The sequence below is a fragment of the Mesoplodon densirostris genome, chromosome 2 (genome assembly GCF_025265405.1).
Source record: "Mesoplodon densirostris isolate mMesDen1 chromosome 2, mMesDen1 primary haplotype, whole genome shotgun sequence".
Lineage (NCBI taxonomy): Eukaryota > Metazoa > Chordata > Mammalia > Artiodactyla > Ziphiidae > Mesoplodon > Mesoplodon densirostris.
The window spans coordinates 108,294,857-108,305,767 of record NC_082662.1 but is presented as its reverse complement, the minus strand read 5'-3'; the positions used below and the strand labels follow the sequence as shown (position 1 = coordinate 108,305,767).

At 44.1% G+C, this 10,911-nt stretch overlaps 1 protein-coding gene across 2 annotated transcripts in view; it reads left to right on the top strand.

Annotated features, from left to right (window-relative positions):
- The first annotated feature begins 1,701 nt into the window (after positions 1 to 1,701).
- Positions 1,702 to 10,911, top strand: part of NOTCH2 (notch receptor 2) — a 184,552-nt gene continuing 175,342 nt past the window's right edge. For both annotated transcript variants that reach the window (XM_060090369.1, XM_060090371.1), the window contains exon 1: positions 1,702 to 2,004. In XM_060090369.1, the coding sequence (XP_059946352.1) occupies positions 1,932 to 2,004 (73 nt within the window). In that variant the 5' untranslated portion in view covers positions 1,702 to 1,931. The remainder of the gene's footprint in view (positions 2,005 to 10,911) is intronic.

The window sequence follows — 10,911 nt, the reverse complement described above, 5'->3', positions numbered from 1 at the left end:
GCCCTGGTCTGGGAGAATCCCACATGCCGCGGAGCAACTGGGCCCGTGAGCCACAACTACTGAGCCTGTGCATCTGGAGCCTGTGCTCTGCAACGGGAGGCCGCGATAGTGAGAGGCCTGAGCAACGTGATGAAGAGTGGACCCCACTCGCAGCAACTGGAGAAAGCCCTCGCACAGAAATGAAGACCCAACACAGCCAAAAATAAATAAATAAAAAATAGTGCCAGAGCTCATCTACTGATTTCCTTTTCTTATTTGTTTTTTTTTTTTTTTTTTTTTTACGGTACGCGGGCCTCGCACTCACTGCTGTGGCCTCTCCCGTTGCGGAGCACAGGCTCCGGACGCACAGGCTCAGCAGCCATGGCTCAGGGGCCTAGTCACTCCGCGGCATGTGGGATCTTCCCGGACCGGGGCACGAACCTGTGTCCCCTGCATCGGCAGGCGGACTCTCAACCACTGCGCCACCAGGGAAGCCCCTTATTTGCTTTTAATGATGGCTTTCCCCTGGAATGTTATGCTCACACAAACTTTTTGATTATTTCAGCTCTTTTCTTACAAATAGCAAGCCCACTTGTACCCATACCTGATCACATTCCCCACTCTCCTGCCAGGGAAGTAACCATTATTCTGGTTATAGTCTTCTACCATATACTGTGTATTATGTATTCATAAATAATATATAGTATTGTTTGGAAAACATTTAAATATACAGAAATGGTATACTTGATAGTTCCTTCTGCAATTAGTTTTTTTACTATCTTTTTATTTTTAAGACTTATCTCTATTGACATATATGAATACAGTCTTTTCAATTGCTGTATTGTGTTTCATTTTACAAATATATCATACATTATTCATCCATTCCTCTATGGGTGGGCATTTAGGTTGTTTCCGATTTTTAGCTATTATCAACATCTTACAATGGGATATTCTTAGCTGATCTCCTTGTCCTATGCCAGTTTTACTAACCTTTCAAGATCCTGCTCTCATCCCAGGTCCTTCATGAAAGCCTTCCCTGAATCCTGCAGCCCGCAGCAGCAATGTCTCAGCCCTCAAAACTAGCTTGTGCATCATGCGTCTTTAGTAACAGTCCATTGTGCGGGGCACAGCGCTACTCAAAGTAAGGCGCTTAAGAAATATTTGCTAAATGACTGACTGACTGACTGCATGAATGAATGAATGAATGAAGGGTGCAACACAACCCAGTTGATGGCTCTGTTCATTTTAAATGGACTTTGGCGTCTTGGCCCTTTACCTTCTTTGACAGCACTGGTCCCTCTCTACCGCATTCCTCTTGCTGGCCGGGAGTGTGTGGATGGACGTGTGGGTGTGTGGGGGCGAAACCTATCTCACTGGATGATGTCTGTCGCTCCGGCAAGTTCAGGATCTCGACAACCCTAGTGATTCAAGTTCAGGGTCCTAACACCCACCCCTTCGGCTGAGGTCGGGCCCCGAGAGACGCTCCAGCGCCGATCGAGTTAAGGCGCGTCGGGACCCGGCGCGGGTTGGCGAGGCTGGAAGGGGTGTCTGTGGACTCATAGTAGATCCCTCCGCGCTCAGCCCGGGCCGGCGCTTCTTCCTGCGGGAAACCCCTGGGTGCTGAAGGCGGCGGGGCCTGGCCGCGGCGACAGCGGGGCGGGGTTTGCGGTGGGAGGAGGAGGCCGAGGCGGAAGGACACACGAGGTTGCTTCGCTGCACACCCAAGAAAGTTTCAGCCAAACTTCGGGCGGCGGCTGAGGCGGCGGCCCAAGAACGGCGGACTTGGGGTGCAGGGAGTGGAGGCACGGAAGCCCGAGCTTCGGGGCGCAGCGCTAGGCCGTGAGCGGCAGAAGCAGGAGGAGAGGAGGAAAAGTGGGGGCTCCTCTGTCGGGACCCCCTCCCCATGTGGATCTGCCCAGGCGGCGGCGGCGGAGGAGGAGGCGACCGAGAAGATGCCCGTCCTGCGCCCCGCTCCGCTGTGGGCGCTGCTGGCACTGTGGCTGTGCCGCGCGACCCCCGCGCGTGGTGAGTATCGGGGCGTGGGGTGCTGTCTCCTGCTCCCCGGCCCACGCCCCTCCGGCCCGGCCGGCCACCTGGGGCGACCCTCCCCACCCTTCAGTCCTCCACTCTGCGAGAAGGCCGGGCTCGCGGTCGGCGTGGAGTGAGGCCACTTAGTTCCTAAAGTTTGGACATCATCGCCCCCCTCCCTGGGCGCGCCCCCTCCCCCGCGCTCCTCGCCGCCTCCTGCTCCCCGCTGCCGGTGGCCGCACGCACGCCTCCTCGGCCGGAGGCGGGCAGCAAGTCTCAGAAACTCCCTTTCTGGAGCACTTGAGTTCGGGGAGTTGGGCAGTTTTGCCCACTCGCTCCGCGTTTCCTGGGGTCGAGGGAGAGCCAAGGGCTGGCTGCCCGGGACAACCATCGCCGGCCGCGGAGCGCAGATGGGCTGAGCGGAGGAATGCCAGATCCTGGCGTGGAGCGAGCGGGGGCAGGGCCTCCAAGGCCAACGGCTTACACCTTCACAGCCAGACTTAGCTTTGCTAAGAGGAGGCCCACAGCCTGAGTGGGTGGGTTTGGTTTGGATGGGGACAGGGTTTTGCGGCGCGCCTGAGTTCTGACACTCTGAATCCACGGTCCCCATGAATCCGGTGTAAAGTTTTGCTCGAGTCTTTGAAAGGTGGAGGCAGGAGCAGTAGGAAAACTGGTGTGGCTGCATGCTGAGCCACATGATTTAAAAATCTCCACTGCTGTTATTCTTTCCGAGGCGCAGAGCTCGGGCGCTGTTTCAGAGTCTGTGTCCAGCCCCAGGAATGTGGTGTGACGATCACCAACTCCTCCAACCTGGCAGCAGCTTTTGCTGTTCTTTTGGCATGGTTGGAGGTGGGGCGGGGAGGGTGAGGAACAGTGGATACGTTAATTCAAAGTGGTGCCTTCGAAAGCTTCTTTATGGTTGGATATTTGCAACAGTCTTTCTGAACACGGTTGGATCAAGGAAAGGAAATCGAATCATATCTTACCCATCCCACCCACACTCTTATATTGCAGATTTCTTCAGACTGTTCAGTGGAAAGAGCTTGGGCTTTGGAGCTCTGCTCTTTAATCCTGGGTTCAAATCCAGCTCTGTTGTATGAACTCACCAATAAAATAGGAATGAAATTACCCAGCTAATAGGATTAATTAAGAGAATGTATATTAAACCCATGGCAGTCAAAAGGTATTCAGAAAGTCCTTTCAGGGCAGGGCTGTGTTTTATTTTATTTTTTGAGCTCTCTGCTTCCAGTGGGATGGTGGCTTGTGCATGTTTGTTGAGCTGAAAGGGGCCCCTTCTTTTCCTAGCCTAATCTGAAGGAAGATTTTTATCCTTACCAAGAAAACTAGTACATGATCTATGTCTCTTTGCAAAGAGAAAGTTATGAATATGAGCTTCAGTAAACTTTGCTCTTTGTTCATTGTTAACAGACAGTCGACATGCCAATCACAGATGTTTAAAAGACATCAAGGTTATTTATCACAGTGCTGGATTGTTCAACACCAACCAGATCCTTCTTGGAAAGTTCAAATTCCATACACCTCTGGGTCCCTCAGAATTTCCGAAGTGGGCTAGGATGCTGTGTGATGATGAACCAAAGCTCTTGTTTCAGAAGCGTTTAACAAAACACATATGATAGTATTTTTGCCTTTCCTTTTTCTTTGAGTGAAAGCTCTAGTATAAGTGTAAATTTAGGATAGAGAGGAGTATAAACAATGGGCTAGTCTGGGGTTATAATCCTTGGTCTACCATTAGCTTGTTTTAGTAAATAATTTAATCTTCATGGTCTGTTGTCTCATCTATGGAAGAGAGCCAAAGAGATCACTTACTTTAGAGAGTTGGAGGGACTAATAAATATGTTTGCAAAGCGATTTGCTAAATTAAGTGTTTAATGATGAGACTGATGTCAGAAATAGGATTACTCTGACACACAAGGTTTCTCTTATTCTAGGACCTATACTCCTGCACTGATGAGGTATTGCTCTTACTAGCTAGCTTTTAGGTGGACAAGTCGAGTGTTAGTGTTAGCTCAAAGGACAGGATTTAGGTATTTTGATTTTTAGACAGGTGTTCTTCAGATGCTAAACTACACAAAAATAGAAGAGATTAAAAAACCTGTTATTTGGTGCAAATCTTGAATCTTTTCAGAGTCTAGCAGTGAAAGCTTCTTGAATCTTCTCAATTTATTATCATTGTGTTTTGCCAAGGTACCAATTATAACACACCCTTCCAAACTTTTGAGTGTTCCTGTATTTGGCTAGTGGCCAATTGTTAATTTAAACATCGCTGAGTTCCTAAGGCCAGGAGCTGTCAACCCATCTGTCAGATTGTCTAAACAGCTATCAAAGACCACCCCTTGCTCCTTGTTTTCTTTTGCTTTGCAATGGGAAGTGACTCCCTGGTTTTGCTGCCTGCTAGATGATTTCTCAGTTGAATTCTTCTCTTGCTTTTAAAAAAATCACAAATTGTTTTTTCTTTCAGATGGAGATAAAACTTACCCTAAAACTGTTTTCCTTTTTCTTCTTGTTCTCTCTGTATTGTTATTATTTCTTTTTGGGGAGGAGGGATGAAGGCGAGTGTTTTGTTTTGTTTTTTTTTTAGTCTCTCTTTTCTTTTTCCTGATTTTTTGATTTAAAGAAATATTTACCACATCTTTTTGGCATCTCCCTGTGCCATTCCCACTCTACTGCCTCTTCTGTGGGCTTCTTATAGCATAGAGGAGTAACTTTCGGTTCACCTGAACTATAGTTGCTGACTTCAGGACCCTTAGAAAATGTTTAAATTCGGTGGGATATGCTTGGATGCTTCAGACCAGCCTTACAATACATCTTAAAAATATCACACCCGCAGAAATTCTATTTTGCCCACAAAATTTGCATTGATCTAGTTCCCACTCTCCGATGCCATTCCTAGTGGTCTTCCTCCTTACCCTGTCCACTGCAGTAGAACAAAACTCCACATCCTGGCTGCATCAAAATCAGCTGGGGTGCTTTTGGTACAGTAGATCTGAGATTCTGTATTTTTCAAGGTTTACACGTGATTCTGATACAGTAACTTGGTTGGAACTCAATGATATTTCATTATTCTGCCTTCAGGTGTGTATATGGGGTCTTTCCTTTTTAATTTTAATAATTTCCAGAATGGACTGAACCTTAATCAGCCATTCCAGTATTTAACCCTTCTGACTCCCAAAGATTTTTAAAATTGCCAGCATAAAAGCTATAGAGTATAATACTATTTCTTCTTGTTCATCTGGGCACAATGGGTCTACACTGTCTCTTTAGAAGGGCTTCATATATTTGCAGAATATTATTATAAACTGCCTCCTCCCTTTCTTCTCTCTTATCTCTTTTTCTTCAAGCTTCATTCATATGTATCATTTTTGGACAGTTTGTCTATTGGTCCTTAATGGTTTTAGAGCGAAAAATTCTAAGCCATGATTTGAATGAGAATATAATCAGAGATTTTACATTATACTGTGTGTACAGTGCTTATTTAAGTGCTTCTTTTCTTGACATCTCTGTCTGGATGCCACAACTTGAACCTTTTATTTTACTCCCACCCTTTCCTTATTCTCCTTCTCTCTTCTTTCCTTTCTCTGCAAATGACTTGAAACCAAAGGGTTTTCTTTTCCTCTACTTTTCTTTCTTATCAGGCTACCATATGCATTATATTTTGGGCAGATTACTGGACTAGAAGCCAGAAGACCAGAATTCTCCTTCAGATCAGTTATTAATTAGTCTTGTGCTGTTGCTGGAGGGGCACTGCTTTGGTCCTCCGTTTGCTCAGGCACTTTGTTCATAATCACTGAGCCAAGACTAGAGTCGAGACTAGAATTTCTCTCTTCTGGTCCTCAGTCTAGTGCCTCCTTGTCCATTCTCCACACCACTTCCATCTCTTGTACAAATGAGCTCATGTACACAAAAATACTTAGAACTTCCTCAAGTGCTTATTGTTAATGTGTGCCTCTTGAGGAAAAGAATTGTGTCTTTTCAGTTGTGTTTATTCTAATGCCCCCCCCCTTGTACCTAGTATGGTGCCTTGGCATCTAATTGGCACTCAATAAATATTTGTTTAATTGAACAATTACTTTTAGTCATTTCCTTATTCTGGACTACTGTGGTACTTCAAGTCAGTTTTTTTTAAAGACAGTATTTGCAAGAGTTATTGTTTACCTTACATTTGGGGGAGAAACCAAATTTTTCCCTTCCCCAGATGTTTTATTTAAACTTGCCATTTTGAATTTCCCTCTTTGTGTGTGTGTGTGTGTGTGTGTGTGTGTGTAGTTTCTTCTCTCTCTCTTTCTTTCTTTTTTTTTTTTTTTCTGATCACTTCTGCAATTCATAAAGGTCACTTTTACTTTGGAATTTAACCTCAAAGGTGCTGACATCCACCCCCAGGCTCTCACTTGAGTTGCTTCTACTGCTTCCTGTATTACTATATTACTATGGCAGCAATTTCTTTTATTTTGTCCAGAGTTGCCACACCTTACTGTAATTTGGACATTTTGGCGATTCTTGGAATATAGTGTTTTTAAAATTAGAATTAAGAAAATTATTTTATTTTATATTGGAGTGTAGTTGATTAACAATGATGTGTTAGTTGGCAGGTGTACAGCAAAGTGATTCAGTTAAACCCATCCAAGTATCCTTTCTTTTTCAGATTCTTTTCCCATTTAGGTTATTACAGAATATTGAGCTGAGTTCCCTGTGCTATACAGTAGGCCCTTGTGGGTTATCTATTTTAAATATAGTAGTGTGTACATGTCAATCCCAAACTTAGAATTAACTAAGTTTGTTTAGGTGATTTTTTTGAGATTTTTTTCATCCTGAGCTGGGTATTGCAAACTTGTACTCGACTGAGAGGATATTTACATTAAGTGTATTTGTTTTTTCCCACCAAGAGGGTTCCCTTGAAAACCACCACCACTGACGAGAAACTCTAACAGTGAGACATGATAAATACATTTTTGAGAGAAGCATAGAGTGTGAGCTATCTCCAAAATGAGATTTGTTCCTTGAGGGCAGGGGCCATGTCACACACATCCCTTCTCTGACCTGTGCCCAGCATGCAGAGTCAGCTGGGCAGCAGGTCCTGGTTAGAGCACCTGTGACTCCTGCTCTGCCCTCCCCAGCTTTGGGACATTCTGGAAGAGAGCAATGGTGAGTCAGGGGTGTGTCCTTATACTCCTTTCTCCTTTGAAGAGAAAAGATCAGTTGAAGGCTGACCTCACCTACAGACTTTTATGCTATCTCTTTTTATTAATTAATGGGTAGCTGAAATTTTCCTCTTTATTGACTTATGTATTGGGAGGAACTTTAAAAAGTTCACCTAGGCCTAACTTTCCCGTGCTGATTCTGATCCTCTTACAACATCCTGGTTAAGATGTAGCCTACCTTTTTTCTCCTTGAACACCTTTTGTGATAGACAGCTCCCTGCCTTCGGAGGCAGATGAGTCTAGATTTGGACAGCTGTAATTCTTAGGAAGATCTTTTTATATTCAGCTGTAATCTGCCTCCTTATGACGTGCCCCCATTGGCATTCTTCTCAGGCATTTGTCTCAAAGAGTCCTGAGCCCTTTGTGGGTGACAGGGATCCAAAGGTACCCTTTACTGAACTGACACCCACCCCTCCATAGAAGGAGTTAAACTCAGTGAGGAGCATGAAGATGATCCTGTCTGGGGTGATTGTTTGGGTTAATCACCTTAGCCCTATGTGTTTTATACTTCCCTGCCCAGAGGGGCGCTTGTGGGAGGGAAGCATTTGTTGAGCAGTGTTTCCCTAACCTCTCTTATAATAGGAATACCTGGGGTCTTCTCCTGGAGATTCTGGTTCAGTGAGTATGGAATAGTGTCTGGGAATTTGTATATTTAAGAAATAGCCAGGTAATTCTTATACTAGAGAAGTTTTGGAATCACTGCAGAGTGAACCTAGGGAAGCCAAGGGCTTTTTGTTTTGTTTTTGTTTGTTTGTTTATTCTTTGATAGTGCTAGAGGTGGGTTGCTTTGACTGCGTCCTGTGGTCATTTTCTTCCCCTGCTTCTTACGGAATGCCTAGCTCACCAGGGAGAAGGAAGCTGCTCTGGTGTCCCCATAAGGCTAGTAAAGTTGTTTTGTTGTAAAAAAAAAAAAAAAGTTTTTTTGTGATCTATCCAGTCTTAGGACTGCCATGTGTGTGTCTTGTATGACTTTGGTGGAAGCCTCCTTATCCCTCCATCAGAATATTACCTGAGATACCAGAAAACTTAAAAGTTCCACAGACTTTCTGGTGTCCATTAAGGAATTCTGTCCTCAGCCCTTGTGAATGATGCTGTCTTTGAGGATGTCTGTTTTGTTAACCTATGAACACATGTCTGGTGCAGGGATTTCCCTCAGATATGTTAGTGCAAAAAGAAATAAAGGTAACTCATTTCAGGCAGTACTGCTTTGGGGTGTGTGTGTCTGGGCTGCTGCAGCGAATGAAATAAGGAAGGGAGAATAAAGGAGGAATGGAGGACCTCTTGAGCAGAACTGAGCAGTCTGCAAGAAGGGGCCCAGGAGTGCTCCTCTGACAAAGACACTTGGTCTTGCTGTTCTTGATAGGAAGAAGGAAGTGGCTTCAGATCTGAAAGGATATGCTCATGGCCTCTGGATGGGACAAACAGCAGTGTTCGTTGGCAGTGGTAGGAAGTTGGCTGTAGGTCTGTTCTTTCTTTTCTCCTCTCCTTTTTGAAGGGAGGACCAGCTTTGTGGCAGAAAATACATTGTGACTTTAAAAAGAATAGTAAAGCCAAGAAGGCGGGATGAAAAGCCATAGCTAGGAATGAGCAAAGCAAAGCAATTATTGTATTAATTTACTTATATATGTAAATATATGTTTCTATATAATACTCTAGTAGGAGCCCTAGCCATATTGGCTCTAAGATTTAATTACCTGTGTAGCTCTCCTGTTAGGGTGTGTTAGGGAGGACTGTGGTGTGTTGTCATCCTTAATTTGTGTGTTTTCCTTAGTATCATGTGGCAGGGAGTACAGGGTATTTTACTTTTCTAGCAGTGTGGGAATCACTGACCAAATGGAAGATAGAGTACTGCCCCCAAGGAGCTGACATCATCAGGGAGACAAGACAGATGAGCACACAAAATTAGGAACATGAAGTACAGTTATTTAGTAACTTATCTACACTCTCTGAGAGCAGTTTCCTGTAGTCAGGGTGACTAAGAGCTGTAGGGTCTGAGGGAGGAAACTCTAGGACCACCAGGGAACGGCGACCCCCAGCTCACCCCTGCTGGGCTTCTCTGCTGTTCTCCTCTTTCTCTGTTGGAATTCAGAAGTATCAAAACTTGACTTGGGGAAAAGACAAAGACCCCTTGTTTGGTGGGGTTGTAAATATAAATTTGGCACCTGCTGTGGTGTCTTAGTGGGTTTGTGGCAAGAGAGAGGGCTGTGTTCTCAGTCTTGGATGCTGACTGAGCCTGATCTAGGACAAGTTAAGGTGGAAGGGGCTCCTTTGGAAGATCGAGTTCTCAGTGGCAGTAGCTGAAGGAACTTCTCATCACAGTCAGGCAATGACTGAGGTGTAGTGTGGACACACCCCGAGTTGCTCAGATGGCATTGATTAATCATGCTAACATCTCCCTCACCCTCTTGTGCTTGTCTTGACAAAACCCTGTCCTACTAGCCCCTCAAAGTTTGGGGTTTACTGGATGATTGGACAAACTCTTGGGGGATCATTTTACTGTCCCTTGCCACTCTTGAACTGCAGGCGGGTTACCATGTTCCAGTTCTGGTGCCCTTGCTCTCCTAGTCAGGCGGTGAGGGGCATGTGTCTCTCTTCCCAGTGAACTGGAGCACCTTCTCCAGAGGCCTCTAGGGCAGTTTCTGGTCTTCAAGTCAGTTCCTTCTGCAGGATATTGGCAGTGACTCTGGTTCTTTGAATGCCTCAGCCAAACATCGTGCCAAGGTGGACTTATCATCTCACAAAGACAGGTTGGATCTGTGGGTGTTGCAGAACCTGTTTCTGGGTTAAGGGTAGCGCTCCCACCCTCATATATTTATTCATATGAAGAAAGCGTGTGTGTATTTTGTGAGCTAAGGAAAACATGATGATAATATTTTGATTGGAGTCAGATATTGTCTCCCTAATAGTCTGTTGTCTTTTAACAAATAGTATCCCTTTAAAATACAGTTTTGCTTGCGGACTAAAGTGTTGTACAAGAAGCTGTGGTTACTTTCTAAAGTATATTACCTTGTTCAGAGGCAGGTGCCTTTTAAAATTGTTGTTTGCTTCTTTTTCATCTCTTTTTACTCTCACCTCTCTTTTGTGAGGAGATTCTGGGAGGGTTTTAAGCCTCAAAGATTAAATAGCCTATTTTAACTAGTACCTAACAGGGAGAGGTTGCTGTGTTGGCATACTTATCCAACATTCAAATAAGAAAAATTGAGAACTATTTATACACTAATATGTTCTGTTGAGTTTATGAATATGAATAGTAAGAAAACTAGATAGTGCTAATTTGTTAACTTCTCTAAATGGTTAATGTGGTATGCTGCAAAGAAACTTTTGTTTAATTCTCTGCTTTCACATGCTTTTGTTTGTCTCTAAAGTGTGGAGACTCATTGAAGTTTGAGTACATCTATGTTTTGATTATTACTTTTTACTATGTTTTCTTTGCAGAGAATGAATATGCCTTTATTTATTTGCTATATCTTTTAAAATTGGAAACATGAAGGATATTTACTTTATTACAACATCTAAAGCACTTTCTAATCTTTATGAGGATTATTAGAGAAAAAAACATATTTGTAACCATGCAAGTTTTGGATGTTACTATATAAAGTAAGTAACAATATGTCAGGGCTCCTGTGACATAAACTTTCTAAGATATTTAAGGAAAATGGTTGTAACTGAAAACAAACATTGTTACATT